At 44.4% G+C, this 15,556-nt stretch overlaps 2 protein-coding genes across 3 annotated transcripts in view; both read left to right on the top strand.

Annotated features, from left to right (window-relative positions):
* The window catches only part of rxrga (retinoid x receptor, gamma a), a 43,796-nt gene extending 40,836 nt beyond the window's left edge, over positions 1 to 2,960 (top strand). For both annotated transcript variants that reach the window (XM_021613029.3, XM_021613030.3), the window contains exons 6-10: positions 769 to 898; positions 1,129 to 1,261; positions 1,512 to 1,603; positions 1,873 to 1,978; positions 2,452 to 2,960. In XM_021613029.3, coding sequence (XP_021468704.3) covers positions 769 to 898; positions 1,129 to 1,261; positions 1,512 to 1,603; positions 1,873 to 1,978; positions 2,452 to 2,599 — 609 coding nt within the window. In that variant the 3' untranslated portion in view covers positions 2,600 to 2,960. The remainder of the gene's footprint in view (positions 1 to 768; positions 899 to 1,128; positions 1,262 to 1,511; positions 1,604 to 1,872; positions 1,979 to 2,451) is intronic.
* A 3,470-nt stretch (positions 2,961 to 6,430) lies between these two features.
* Positions 6,431 to 14,979, top strand: LOC118965626 (uncharacterized). Its single transcript, XM_090183117.1, has 14 exons — positions 6,431 to 6,463; positions 6,697 to 6,790; positions 6,963 to 7,079; positions 7,324 to 7,437; positions 7,671 to 7,733; positions 7,895 to 7,990; positions 8,487 to 8,546; positions 8,753 to 8,911; positions 9,177 to 11,642; positions 11,842 to 11,928; positions 12,189 to 12,328; positions 12,506 to 12,662; positions 12,776 to 13,003; positions 14,160 to 14,979. Exons 2-14 carry the CDS (start codon positions 6,712 to 6,714, stop codon positions 14,264 to 14,266), a joined length of 3,873 nt encoding a protein of 1,290 aa, XP_090039243.1. The 5' UTR covers positions 6,431 to 6,463; positions 6,697 to 6,711; the 3' UTR covers positions 14,267 to 14,979.
* Positions 14,980 to 15,556: the final 577 nt, after the last annotated feature.

Here is a 15,556-nt window from a genome sequence, read left to right as displayed (position 1 = left end):
GTGAAATTCAAACCTGTCTATTGTTATGAATGGCAGTAGATGCATAATCCTGATTTTACTTATGCAGGAAAATAAAAGGCATTTCATGTATCAGAAATTGTGTAATATAATTAGTGTCAATCTAAAATGTTATCATAGAATTTTAGATACAGTTTATACGGGTTTATAAAAAAATATATATATTATTTTTTTACATGTAAACAGACCATACATTTCTACATTTTTATTTAATTGGAATGCTCCGAGTGCTATTATATGATACAATATCAGTATTTGCATTTACAACTATCATTAACTGATTTCAGCCAGTGTATGGCTGTGAAAAAATGTATGGAATCCTTCCTCAACAACTGACTGGCTAGCTAGCTAACAAACACAGTGCAGATAAATTCTTCAAATTCATTGTTTCACACAATATCTTATCACAGCACTGGCAAACAGCACTGACATAGTTGGTTGACAAACTCCCTGACCACATGTCCATTCTTGTATTCCACTTCCCAATTATATTATTCACGGGAGCTAACATGGCTGCCATAGAATGTTGTAGAGTGTCATATAAATGGATCCTAATACTTTTAAACACGTGGCTCTGGACATAGTGCTTTTCGGTATGAAACAAGTGTGTCGCTTAGCAGAAAAACCCGTTCGAAAGCACATATGAAGTAAATGTTTTAAAAGAACATTTGTTCCATCTATACTCCGTTTCCTCTTTCATAGTCGATTTACTGAATGTTACATGTGTGTCTTTGTCTGTCTATCCGACAGACGAACGACCCGGTCACCAACATCTGCCAGGCAGCAGACAAGCAGCTATTCACCCTGGTGGAGTGGGCCAAAAGGATCCCCCACTTCTCTGAGCTGCTCCTGGACGACCAGGTCATCTTATTACGAGCAGGTAGACTCCAGCTACAGCACAGCTCACCAACCAGATCACCATGCATGTTCACTTCCCATAGTGCTTTACTTGCGGCGGTAAAACAGTACAGTATGTTTCATTAGCGTCACCCACCCATGACCTACTATTACACAGACACGCCCTCACCCCTCTGGACAAGTACATTGTTCTAGTCACAATCCAAGTTAAACTCACCCGTTAACCACTGTGCATCTCTCTCTCTCTGTCAGGCTGGAATGAGCTGCTCATCGCCTCGTTCTCCCATCGCTCTGTGACAGTGAAGGACGGGATCCTCCTGGCCACGGGCCTCCACGTCCACCGCAGCAGCGCCCACAGCGCAGGAGTGGGCTCCATCTTTGACAGGTCCGAGAAAAATACCTTTGTCAACAGTGTTACTCCTTGACGTTTGGAATATGGATACCATAGACCGTAATGCATAGCCGACACTATAGCGTCATCTTCTGTAACACGGTTAAAAATCTAGCCCTGGTATTTCTACAGCAGTAGACATGTCTGTACTGATAGTTTGTTGAGCATCTATAGATGGACTGACCAAATAAAGTGTTTTTTTTTCCTATGACATGGTGTTTTCTTCCCGCGTTGTGGTCTCCAGAGTGCTGACGGAGCTGGTGTCTAAGATGAAAGACATGCAGATGGACAAGACTGAGCTGGGCTGCCTCCGAGCCATCGTCCTCTTCAACCCAGGTAACTACAATCAACAAGGAATACAACAGATGAGGCTCATCCGGAGAGGAAGAGGAGAGTGGTCATCCTCGTTCATTTGAGCAGTCACGATATTCATCCAATAGGCCAATCTGTTTTTTCCCCCCAACATCATTTCAACTTTCTAAGTCACCAGCCACCATGTCTTACAAACTCATTACAATCACACTTCTTCAGGAAGATATGCCGTGTTTGACATAGACTGTGTGCACAAGAGTAAGTTCCTGTCTATGAATGTTCTCTGCTTCCAGATGCCAAGGGCCTGTCTAATCCTACAGAGGTGGAGGCCCTGAGAGAGAAGGTGTACGCCTCGCTGGAGTCCTACACTAAACATAGATACCCAGAGCAGCCTGGCAGGTCAGTCTCACACTGTCAGCTTATTTTAGTGTCTGTTCCTTTCACGCTCGATCATGCACACTAATGTCCAGCCATTCAGCAGTATCACATGTCTCACTCAAAGGCTCTTCCGATGCAGCTGTTGAAAGCACAGGAGGTTGGAGGCACCTTAATTAGGGAGAACGGGCTTGTGGTAATGACCGGAGCGGAATTAGTGGAATGGTATCAAATAGATCCAACATATGGTTTCCAGGTGTTTGATGCCATTCCTTTTCTCCGTTTCAGGCCATTGTTACGAGCCGTTCTCCCCTCAGCAGCCTCCATTGGTTGAAAGAAACTAAATTTCTTCATATTCCTTCTCCACTTTAAGACTTTAAGATGATATGTCAAAATTAATCTTTATGGTTTGTGTGTACCATTAAAAATCATGAATAGGCTCTGAAATGACACCCCAGACTAGAGTAATTAGATTTTTTATCTCCTCTCCCGGTCAGATTTGCCAAGCTGTTGCTGCGTCTGCCTGCACTGCGCTCCATCGGCCTCAAGTGTCTGGAGCACCTCTTCTTCTTCAAGCTGATAGGAGATACGCCCATAGACACGTTCCTCATGGAAATGCTTGAAGCGCCGCACCAGATCACATGACACGAGTTGTATCCATTGTAAATACCCCCTGAACCCAATTCCCAGATCCCCTACCCTTACCCCAGAGTGCAACTGCTATGAAATCAAACTTGAGAGTTCTTAACTTGCATATTTTGTACCAACCACAATTAATAATGTGAAAATAAAACGTTCCTATTGGTATTTTAAGAAAATGCAACACTGTAAAAAGTGAATTCTAAAGAAGGATTTTTTTTTTTTTTGTAAATAGAAGAGTATTATCAGATCTAGCAACAACTGAATGCAACATGAAGTCTTATTTTATTCAGTGATGAATAGTATGAAATACAATGTCACTAGCATAGAATGTCTGTGGGAATAAAATACAAAAGACGACTTTGAACGTGATGTCCGGTCAAGTCATTGTGCCTCGCCTTCAACGTTTATTCTTAACCTCAATCTGATTTGATTTGAATTTCAGTTAGAAAAGAGAACACGACTAAATAACTCACATTCTATACATACATGTGTGGCAGAGAAGAATCCCAGCAGAGTTTATGAACAGAACCTTACCCTTCTAAATAATCCAGATGTCTTTTTTTTTTAATGCGATACACTTTTAATAAAGTCAATGGTATGCGGTAACATCATGTGCGGCGTCCTATCGTAAATGTCCTTTATATTTGTGAAGTAACCTATCAAAAGGGAGCACAAGCAGCGTTGGAAAGCATGAGTATGGGAAATGCGTGGAAGTCTCAAACAGTAACACATGGAATCCCAGTTGATTTTATAACGCCAGTGGACCAACCAACAGCTCTCCTACTTGCCATACCTCCATTTGTGTTTCATTAGTGAAACTGTAAAATACTAGCTAATTACTCTTCTGAAATTAGAGAGGTGTCTCATAAACAGTCTGAGTTACACAGAAAGTAAGGACACGTATGTATCGCTAACTACTGCTCTTGTAAGTTACAACATGCAAGGTACATAATATTAAGTCACAACATTGCTCATCTTTGTTTCATAAGTAGACTACAGTACACATTAGTATTTTATACATGTCAAAGGTCGTCGTGAAATCCTTCTTTCAAGAGTAGTGCCACATTTCACAGACGCTCTTATCCAGAGCAACTTATAAGAGCTATTAGGGTTAAGTGCCTTGCTCAAGTGTACATCGACAGATTTTTCACCAAGTGGGCTAGGGGATACGAACCAGCAGACTTTTGATTACTGGCCCAACGGTCTTAACTAATAGGCCACCTGCCACCCATACAGAAATACAGAGGTCCCTCTGAATTATAACTACTGATCTAAGACTAGTTTCTTGATCGTCATGGCCAAATGCCAGCCATATTATTTAGATAGGACCATTTTGCTGACCTTGGTCACATGGAAATAGGCTATAAGCTGGGGTCCAGAGTTTTTCACGGTTGTGTCACGAGGTCAGGAAAAACTCATGGCCCACCAGCAAGGCAGACACACAGGCCACACTGAACGGTGCTGTAAAGTATAGCAGCTTGGATAATTCAGATTGACAGGAAGCAATGGGCTAAGCCTGTGACCTTCACCTCACCCACCACTGTGAGTCCAGTCCAGAGGCGGACCGAGACAGACGTCATGACAAGCTCTGGATGCCTTGCCAGCCAGTGTTCCTGTGTTCCTGTGGTCTGGAGGCTGAACAGACTTAAAACTCTGGGACAACTTTAAAAAAAATATTGTCTGTAGGCAGGCAGCTGGGTAGCATAGCCTAATTAGCCCTCCAACACACAGCTTCTACAGACCACCTTTTACAAGACTCTGAATTGTTTCTTTTGTTTTTTTTGACAGGGAGTCAATGCTGAGACCAAGGTCTCTTTTCCAGATAAGCCCTGTATAGCACCACAATACACATCAAGAAGCACATTCATATACACAATAGAATATACGTTATTATACACAACAATACACGAAAAGCAAAACACAGTCATAAAAAAACAGACACCTTTTCCAGTATAAAGGTCCCCTAACAAGCGTCTGAAATGCCCTAGAAGCACCGATTCCTCCCATTTTAAAATGCATTGTAGATCATTCCACACGCAAGGCGCAAGGAAGCCAACGGCTGATCTATCTAACTCCCTAGACACCAAAGGAGTCTCCAGTCTCCAACCCTGTGAACGGGTTTTTTGTAACTTATGATTTGAAATCTTAACAGTGATGTCAGGTAAGTCGGAGGTCTGTGGGAGCAGGGCTTTGTAAACAAAAGGAGCGTAAAGGTGTGATTTTGGTGACTTCAACGAGGTCCAGCCAACCTTCTGGTAAAGAATACAGTGATTAGTCATAAAATTGTCTCCTGTGATAAAACGAAGGGAGCTACGAAAACAACGGCAGCTGCACTTCGATAAGTAGTATCACCATAATCAAGAACGGGTAGAAAGGTTGACCTGCACAATCTGCTTCCTGCTGACTAGAGAGAGACAAGATCTGTAAAAAAAAATAAAAATAGAAAAAAAGTACAAGAGAGAATCAGTCCTTTTGAGGTCAACAACCTGTAGCATTCAGCGTCTTTCATATAGACCTGCCGCTGTTGGGTCTAGGCTTATTAGATCTTGTCAACTCATACACAATTCGGAATCGAAGATTGTTGTTTTTGGTCAAAAACAAGTGTTTATGTGAAGCCAAGAGCATGTGCCAAAGCATGTGTGTAGCGTGTGGGTGTGTTTAAGAGTGCTCTTTGAAGCGCTCCCTATTTTCATTCTTAAAACGTATGGCCTCGTACACGCGTTTTGAATAATGTCTACAACATGTTCGTAGGAGGGGTAGAAGACATTACCTCAGAACAGAACCAGAAGAGAATAATGTTCAATATTGAATGGACTCTTTTGTTCCAAACGCTCCACAAGCGTCAAGAGGTCGGCCACCTCACAAAGAAGCCGCTGCTTAATTAGCACTTGTTTTTTCAATCACGGATGGTAGTGAGAGTAACTGCTGTGTTGGGGTACGCCTCTCATTGTTATTGTGGCAAGACCAAATGACTGGAAGATCTTGTGTTGTACATAAGACCTACTCTGAGAGAGACGAAGGCCACAATAAAGGTGTGCTAAATGATATACGTTCAAGTCATAGCACACAATTCAGTTGCTACATTATCACTTGGGTCCGGGAGATTTTCCTGACCAGATGACCTGGCAAGGGACAAACTTTAAGAGCCCACTTCACGTGGTCAGTACAAATTCAGGACCCCAATTATCACATTATAGAGGATTTGAATGTGCCTAGTAATGGTGCATCATGTTCCAGTGAGTTACTGGAAAGAACACTATACTCCAGCCAAAGAATACAGTTAAAATATCACGTAAAGAATCTACATCTGTTCTTTCTGTTGCTTAATACAGTATTATCATATTGGTTTAATGTTCAAGCCCTGAGAGTGAAAGCTTGACCACGCTCTGCGGTCCGACCACGTTGTGAATCACATGAGAAAAATCCAACATTTTAACCATCTGAGGTTGTTTGGCGAACTTTAATAAAGATAATAGCAACCAATTAAACGTGTAGTCGTTTGAGTCCGCACAGAGTTGCGGGAACAACCATGCAGGTCTGGTTAACAGAAGGAACGTGGTGTGTTGTTTGGGGGCCCTTGTAAATGCAAGGCCGTCACCTCGCTGTGATGTCATCGTTGTCTATGGCCACAGATGCTCTTCCAGTTTTTTATAGCACGCCTCAACACGCCTGGCCAGTCTAGTTCTACTTCCTGTGAGTGCGTAGGAGGTCTCTGCATCATTTTGTGGTTTTAATTGGGGCTGTATTTGGACTAATTAAAAATGTCCTGCCCTAGCTGTCACTCCAAAAGCAGCCGTTCACACTATATAAAGGCCATTGGGAGTTAGGGAGAGCAAGGTGAGTTGACTGGAGTTGACTTGTGTGACGGTGATTGGCTTTCTCTTATTTTCAGTTTATAATCTTATAATTATTTCTATGTATTTCAGGGACCTATGAAGAAGAATATGTGAAGAGAGCGCATTCTTGTTTAGTTATGGTTGGACCATTGGAATGTAACTTTGTAACACTCCGTTATGAATAAAATCAAAGAGGAAGATGATTTTTTCCTCCCCTAGAAAGGACAAAGAAAGGTATTTCATGCGCTCGTTTCTCTATTCTAGTTGGGACTGAAACTCATGATGACTGCATCATCGCTGCTGGCTGCCCTCGTGGTGGTGACCTGCGCTGCTCTTTTGCCATTCTCTGCTGCTCAAAGTAAGAAGCCATTGTCTGGTACAGGGGCCACATTATGTGCTGAATATGTTGTGACACTGTCAATGTCAACAGTTCTGCAAGTCGCTATGGACCTTTTTTCGTGGTAGCACTAAATGTACAGTGATTGTTGTTTCTGAGCTCATCCCCTATTACCCGTGACCCCAATCTGCAGCCAGTTGCAGTGGTCGATGTGGTGACCCATTCGCTCGTGGTCAGCCCTGCCAGTGTGACGCCAGCTGCCTCACTCACGACGAGTGCTGCAAGGACTTTGAGGCTCTCTGCACTTTCGGTAAGACTGATGCCATCACTATGATATTACTATGCCATAATACAATTCTCAATAATGTCAATGTAATTAGGATGGTTATTCATTAAACATTAGAGTCTGCATATATGCATGGATGGTAACATGTGTTGATGTACCTGAAACTCCAACTATGTGACGGGCCAAGTCATCCATCAATGGTGTAGGTAACAGGACCAAAGTGTGTGTGTGTTGGTGAATATCATGGCCTATTTCTTCTCTCTTGCAGGTGAGTCGTGCAGTGGTAGGTGTGGTGAATCGTTCAGACGAGGCAGGCTTTGTGAGTGTGACCCAGGCTGTGTCCGCTACGACACCTGTTGCCGTGACTACCAGAACCACTGTGGTAGGAACAACAACTATCTTTACGAAAAGACTAATTACAGACTATCCACATTTCATCATGATATCTGAGTTAGTTCAATTTAACCAGTACAATGCAACCAGTAATCAATTGAATTCGTCTGTCCCACAGAGAACAGGCCTAAAGAACAATGTAGTCAATTATTATGTTAATTATGTTCTAATTGTAAAAAAAAAAGCACAAATATCACAATATCAAACTTTCTTTTGTTTTAGATGCCACTACAACTCCACCACCAACTCAGAGGATCAAGCTCGACGCCAAGAAAAAGGCAACAGGTTCAGTTACTATCTTTGTCTTTGTAGCAAAGTAACTGCATGGTTCAACAGGTCTTGTGTACCATGATTATACTGTAGGCCAAACAGTCTCTGGATGCTAGGTTAGAGTGGGCCATTTTAAACAGTAGAAACATTAGCTTATTGCAATGAATTTTCTTTAGTGCCTCCCAAGAACAAATCCATCAGCGAGAAAGAATTGATGAGTCTCAAATCTACCAAGAAACCTTCAAACAGCGAGAGTGAGGAAAGCAGCCAAGGTACGTGTGTACCTGCCATGTTGTGCATTTTAGATGGGGCCCTGATTTTCTACTGACCGTATGACTCCCAGGAAAAACTCAGGGCTTTCCATTGGCTGTGTGATAACCAATGGCATAGAAAGGCTTCAGAAACCTACAATAGACTGAGGGAACAATAGTGTCAATCGTCAAATAATTTAAACAAGGCAATGCTTGTGGACTGGAAGAGCAGCTAGCCTCCATTTGGTTACATGGGCTGATCAGTGACTGCATGTGAGAATGTAACCCATAACAGGCCTCTTTAGGCTATTGGCAGGGTTGCATAGGTTACTTTCTAAATGTAATGTGTTACTCCCCAACCCTAGCTATTGGTGTATGGAGGTCAGATGAGATAGAAGCGATAATTGTACTGTTACTTGCAACAGTTTCCAGGGGCTGAGCATGTGTATCTCTACGCCCTCTGCGTCTCAGTACACAACCGTTGTTCGATTTATTGTGTTTTTTGTTGTGTTTTCAGACCAGAGCCAGACCATATACCCTTCTCCATCCGACCTCTTCCCTGAGACTCAGGACTATGGTAAGTTTAGGCTATCGGTGATGCTCTTGTCCATCATTGACACTGTCAGAACACGGCAACAGAGAAGTGAAGAGATTGAGAACTGAGCAACACAATTGATTAAGAACAACAGCTACCAACATGCTAGACTCAGTCATTGTTTTATATTCTTCTATGGTAGGTTTACCCCCGTGGATTCCTGTAACCTGTTTGTGTGTTTCACACAGATACCAACGGCCCTTACCCTGGATCCAGCAGCCCGAAGAGCCAGAGGGACTATTCTCGTTTCTCTGAGGACCCAGCTTCCCCTTTGAGCCCTGACTTCTACCCTCTGACTGACAGCTTCAATGTTCCCAGCTCCACCGCCCCAGATACTGTCATGGATGGTGAGAGCTCATACAATTGTGAAACATACAATATGACAAAGTGTTTGTTTAAAGTATTGTCTGAGAAAGTGACAGAAAGGCTGGTTATTATTTATGTTTTGAAGTAGTCGAGCGACAACGGCAACGTTCTTAATGCATATCAGTAGACTTAGGAGAAATCCAATATTTTCTCTGATAGCTGATGCATTGTGTAGTAGTTTGTATGCCAGCTTGTGTTTGTTTGTATGTACGTGTTCTAACATCCTTCATCTTACCTCCTGTGAAGCTCTGAGTGATTCAGCCACCAGTCTCTTGGAGGGCATCTCCCTCCTCCTCCCTACACCCATGGCCACCACTCCCTTGGCCCTGTCTTCCTTCACTGGTCAGCTACCTGGATCTGCTAACTTCCCATCCACTGGCTTGCCTATGCCCAGCCAGGGTGGAGCCTCAGCAGATAATGCTGGCCCCCTGGCCCTGTTGTCTGGACCTCCCCTGCTCCCTACTCTGGCAGATATCGCCAAGGCCTTGGGACTAAAGAACCCCATCACTCTGGCAGACATAGCCAAGGCCATGGGCCTCAACACTCCTAATGACCCAATCACTTTGGCAAACATAGCCAAGGCCTTGGGGTTCAACAACCCCAACGATCCTAAACCTCCCCAAAACCCCAAGAACTCCATCCTTCTGGCAGACATAGCCAAAGCCATGGGGCTTAACTCCCCCAATGACCCAATCACTTTGGCAAACATAGCCAAGGCCTTGGGGTTCAAGAGCCCTTATGACCCTAAACCCCAGCAAAACCCCAGCTCTCTGGCAGACATAGCCAAGGCCTTGGGGCTCAACTCCCCCAAGGACCCCATCACATTGGCAAACATAGCGAAGGCCTTGGGGTTCAACAACTCCAATGACCCTAAACCTCCCCAAAACCCCAACAACCCCATAACGCTGGTAGACATAGCCAAGGCCTTGGGGCTCAATAGCCCCAACGACCCCATCACTTTGGCAAACATAGCCAAGGCCTTGGGATTCAACGACCCCAATGCTCCTAAACCCCCCCAATACCCCAGCTCTCTGGCAGACATAGCCAAGGCATTAGGGTACAACAACATCGACCCCATTACTTTGGCAGACATAGCCAAGGCCTTAGGGCTCAAAAAAGAAAACAACCCCTTCACTCTGGCAGACATAGCCAAGGCCTTAGGGCTCAAAAACCTCAAAGACCCCATTACTTTGGCAAACATAGCCAAGGCCTTGGGGCTCAAAGACCCCAGCACTCTGGCAGACATAGCCAAGGCCTTAGGGTTCAACAACCCCAATGACCCCAAACCCCCCCAAAACCCCAGCTATCTGTCAAACATAGCTAAGGCCTTAGGGCTCAACAGCCCCAATGACCCAATCACTTTGGCAAACATAGCCAGGGTCTTGGGGCTGGACGACCCCAACAAACCCATCACTCTGGCAGACATAGCCAAGGCTTTGGGGCTCAATGCCTCCAGCAAATTGGCAGACATAGCCAAGGCCTTGGGGGTCAAGAACTTTAACAAACCCATCACTCTGGAAGACATAGCCAAGATCTTGGGATTCAAAAACCCCAAAGATCCAAACACTCTCCAAAATCCCAACACTCTGGCAGATGTAGCCACGGCCTTGGGGCTCAGTGACCCCAATAAACCCATCACTCTGGCAGACATAGCCACGGCTTTGGGACTTAATGACCCCAGCACTCTGGCAGAAATAGCCAAGGCCTTGGGGGTCAAGAACCCCAATGACCCTAAAAGAACTAACACTCTGGAATACATAGCCAAGGCCTTGGGGCTCAACGACCCTAACAAACCCATCACTCTGGCAGACATAGCCAAGGCCTTGGGGGTCAACAACCCCAATGACCCTAAACCCCTCCAAAACCCCAACAAACCTATCACTCTGGCAGACATAGCCAAGGCCTTGGGGCTCAAAAACCCCAACAACCTCTTTACCCTGGCTGACATAGCTAAGGCTTTAGGGCTTAAAACCCCCAAAGACCCCATCTCTTTAGCAAACATAGCCAAGGCCTTGGGGCTCAAAGACCCCAGCACTCTGGCAGACATAGCCAAGGCCTTAGGGTTCAACAACCCCAAAGACCTTAACCCCCCCCAGAACCCCAGCTATCTGGCAGACATAGCTAAGGCCTTAGGGCTCAACAGCCCCAATGACCCAATTACTTTGGCAAACATAGCCAGGGCCTTGGGGCTGAACGACCCCAACAAGCCAATTACTCTGGTAGACATAGCCAAGGCTTTGGGTCTCAATGACTTCAGCACTTTGGCAGACATAGCCAAGCCCTTGGGGGTTAAGAACCCCAACAAACCCATCACTCTGGCAGATATAGCCAAGGTTTTGGGATTCAAAAACCCCAACGACCCTAAAACCCCCGGAAACCCCAACACTCTTGCAGACGTAGCCACGGCCTTGGGGCTCAACGACCCCTACAAACCTATCACTATGGCAGACATAGCCACAGCTTTGGGATTCAATGACCCCAGCACTCTGGCAGACATAGCCAAGGCCTTGGGGGTCAACAACCCCAATGACCCTAAAATACCCAACAACCCCAACACTCTGGCAGACATAGCCAATGCCTTGGGGCTCAACGACCCCAACAAACCCATCACTCTGGCAGACATAGCCAAGGCTTTGGGACTCAAAGACCCCAGCACTACGGCAGAAATAACCAAGTCCTCGGGCTACAACAACCCCAACACAGGTCTACCAGGTAGGGATGCTTTGTTGTGTTTCTACATCAGTAACCTTTATAATGTCTACTGCATCAATTGAGTATTGATTTAATGTGCATGTAATCAGTGTCAAGTAGGTATTTAACAATTAAACAGTAAGTTATACTATGACAACATTAAACATTGTTCACAATTTCAATGGCTTCTCCCGACACGGACGTGAACTCTTTACTCTAGATGCCGACAGTAACCCAGACCTCTGCAGTGACTTGCCCCTCAACGGATTGACCACTCTGGCCAACGGCACCATTCTCATCTTCAAGGGTATGTGTGTGTGTGGAGCATAGTGGCCTAGCTCGTGGCTAGCTCTTGGCTAGTTCTGTCCTATCTCACTCATTACTTACTGATCAAATACTTATGAAGGTCAAGTAGCTTTTCCAAAGCAGACAACAAAAAAATATGAATAATTGTCTGCTACTTTCCTTTCCTGAAATAGCATAACAATGTGTAGCCTAAAACCCTGAAGGAAATAGTTACTTGATGCATCGTTTCCTAATGATTGTGGTTCTGTTGCCCCCAACCAGGTCATTTCTTCTGGACCATAGATCCCATCACCAAGGACCATGGGCCAGCTCACAACATCAGAGAGGAGCTGGGCATCCCCTCCCCCATCGACAGTGCCTTCACCCGCACCAACTGCCAGGGAAAGAGCTATATCATCAAGGTACTGTAGAACTGCCGGGGAAAAAACCTAGAACCTGGGGAAAGCTCAGTGGGTTGGGGTAGTGGAGATGCCTAGGTGGAACCTAATGACCTAAACACCTTTGATGTGATTGGGATATTGTCACACAGATCCTTTTCGCATAGCCTATATAATGTCCCCATCTCTTGTCCATCTCAGGGTGATGACTACTGGAGGATGGACAATGGCAACATGGAGCCTGGTTACCCCAAATCTGTTGCCTCTGGTTTTCATGGTCTGACTGGCACCATCACTGCAGCCCTGCCTGTGCCTGCTACCAGGAGGAGGCCTGAGTCTGTCTACTTCTTCAAGAAAGGTAAAGGAGAGCTTGAGGATTACCACTACCTAACCTACTCCCAGTGCTTAACATGATGAGTTACACCAATGAGTTCGCTATACTCAATCCACATCCATTTCTTTCTCCCACAGGAGGCACCATGCAGAAATACTCATACCATGCTGAAAGTAGCACTGTCTGTGGCAAGAAATCCAAGCCCAGCGCAAAGAAACGCCACGCTCGCCAAACAGAGATGAGTCTGGGAGCCGAGATCAACATCAAGCTGGCTCTGAAAGGCTTTCCCTCGTCAGTGACCTCAGCGGTGTCTGTCCCCAGCCCCAAGAAGGCCGACGGATACGACTACTTCCTCTTCGCTGGACGTAAGTCTTCGACAATGTTCACGATGTACTGTACATCTGATAACCAAAATATCTATTACATCAGCAAAATACTGTTTATGGGTCTTTCTAGAAACTCGGGTACCAGTGAGGATTCAATCAAATTCACGAGTTGATTTAAAACCTATGTTTAACTGTTATCAAGGTTGGTGTTCTGACGATTTGTCCAAAGTCATGCGACATGAAACATTACTTTTCTGTCCTTGCATTTATGGCAGTGTAAGTTGTCGTCATGTCATATATTAAGCATTAATCAGTTAAATTAATGAACTTGAACCCTGTATCTAGCAGTCGGACAGTTTTTGGTATAGAGATCTCAGACATGCAGTGTAATTACTTAACATTTTGTGTCTCCTTACGTTACGGGGTGAAAACAGTTAATGGGCACACAAATGCAAAACAATACATGCACTGCAAAATTGAAAGCTTCTAACCCGAAAGGGTCAACTTACTTTCATACGTAAAACATAAATTGATATGGTCATTTTAACGTGGTTCTTCAATAATTATGCATAATACTTGTTGGATGCGCATTTGGTGTCCAGTTGATTACTAGCATGCTAATAAATACCCATAGACTTACAGTCATTGCGCTAACGCTAGTTAGCATTGGCTCACGGAACTTACCTCAAACTTCCTTCATACGGGACACAGACATCAAAATGGTATCCAAAAGTTCATCTGACTCTGGGGAAGTAGAAAAGGGGCCTAATTGCCAAAATCTCAGAGTATCCCTTTAAATGATTATCCTAGGCCTATGTTGATGTATAGGAGGAGTTATGGGCCAACATGCATATATTCACTTGTACTCCTCTAAGTACACATGTGGAACGGCATGAAAATCTTTTTTTATTTAAAACCATTTTGAAATGTTGAACCCAATGTCAGACATTGGCCCCATTATTTATAGAAAGACCCTTATACAGAAAATACCAGTCCAAAATAAACAAGTCATGATCCAGTACGATAATGAAGTATTACTAATATATTCTGTCGTATGCTGTATTTGTCAGATGCGTAAACATTGCCTTGACATGCAATTCTTAAATATCCTGTGGAACTGCAGCTGTTCTGTTTAAAAAGGGTCTGGTAAAACTTTAAGTCAATATGTTAACACGAACACTATTCCCTTTTTTAGCTCTGTACTTCAACATCAAGATCTCTGGTGATCTGCCTGCTCTGGCCAAACCAGACAATGCTGATCCCCGCCAAAACTCCATCAAGAAGTGGCTCAAGTGTATCTAGAGCATTCCCTATGGATGGACCAACAACGCACAGAGCACACCTATGGCAACCATTTTCTTTCTTTTTTTCCATATTAGGAAAACCAAAGCAACAGAACAATTATTCTTCTTGAAAATAAATGTATCAAAATGTACACTTTTAAAGCACATGGTATCTGCTGATACAAAATTGGGAAGAAAGAATCTAACCATTGCTCTCTCTCTCTTACGATCACAAATTGGTAGGATTTATTTTATTAGACTAAGACACTATGATTGAGACTTGGGAGTAAGGGAATGGAGCAGTCCATGATGACATCATTAGCGGGGTAGGTTTCCTCTACCGAAAGGGAGTCTTCAAGCCCATACCTTGAATGGAAGGGGTGAGAAGAGAAGAGCCATTAGACATCATCCAAAATTGCCACTTCAAGAAGTTTATAACTCTCCATTGTGTTTCTTAAGCTCGGCTCACTAGAGCTTCTTTGAATGTTGTTTTGATGTGCATTGAAATAGCTACCTCTCTGAACTCAAACATCAGCTAAAACGTTTGACAAGACATCACGTTAAGACCACACCAGGGGGGTTTAAATATCTCTTGCATGACCGCAACCCTGCTCCAACCATCCTTGTGTCACATGTAATCCGACATGCCAAACAAAAGTATACAATGTGTCCTTTGTGTCGCTTACTTTCTCTGGCTTTATCAGACTAATAAAAAAAAAAGCTTCTCATCTACTTTGTTGTGCCGTGTGGTTCTATGACGTAAGAGGGCGGTGGCAATGCCACTGCTTTAGTTGAATGGACTCATACCATGTTGTTCTGGGTTAAAAGTGGCTTCAAGACTTAAAAAGTCAATGGGGATGAACGCTCATCTCCTCTGTGGAGACGGCTGCCTGCCTCCGTTGGCTGTCGTCATGGGCAGAGAGTGCTGGGCAATGGGGCGGCCGGAAGGCTTGGGCTTCACACTGCTGCTGTCGAGAAAGAGTGAGAGTGAGAGTAAGAGTGAGAGAGAGAGAGAGAGAGTGAGAGAGAGAGACAGAGAGAGAGAGAGAGCGAGAGTAAGAGTGAGAGAGAGAGAGAGAGAGAGAGAGAGAGAGAGAGAGAGAGAGAGAGAGTTAGAAATAGGTTGTAAGCAGGGATGAGAGAAGGTTAAGATAAGAGAACAAGAAAGAGACTGAAAAGAAAAAGTGTGGGGGAGAGTTAGAGACAAAGAGAGACTCTGAAAGAGGGAAAGCTGTACTGACCGGCCGAGCTGGAGGTGGGCTCCTGGCTTGTGGAAGAAAGACTGGCATCGTCTGACGGCTGGGCAGAG

The sequence above is a fragment of the Oncorhynchus mykiss genome, chromosome 8, assembly GCF_057628025.1.
Source record: "Oncorhynchus mykiss isolate SJ-2025 chromosome 8, ASM5762802v1, whole genome shotgun sequence".
Taxonomy (NCBI): Eukaryota; Metazoa; Chordata; class Actinopteri; order Salmoniformes; family Salmonidae; genus Oncorhynchus; species Oncorhynchus mykiss.
The sequence above is the reverse complement of the archived record's forward strand: the minus strand, read 5'-3'. Positions and strand labels throughout refer to the sequence as shown.

What these genes read in the sequence shown, in the direction of transcription:
- LOC118965626 (XM_090183117.1), top strand. Translation starts at nt 6,712, where the DNA reads ATGATGACTGCATCATCGCTGCTGGCTGCCCTCGTGGTGGTGACCTGC. An exon ending in CCCTGAGACTCAGGACTATG is followed by an intron (nt 8,547 to 8,752) that starts GTAAGTTTAGGC and finishes TGTTTCACACAG; the next exon opens with ATACCAACGGCCCTTACCCT. An exon ending in CACCATTCTCATCTTCAAGG is followed by an intron (nt 11,929 to 12,188) that starts GTATGTGTGTGT and finishes GCCCCCAACCAG; the next exon opens with GTCATTTCTTCTGGACCATA.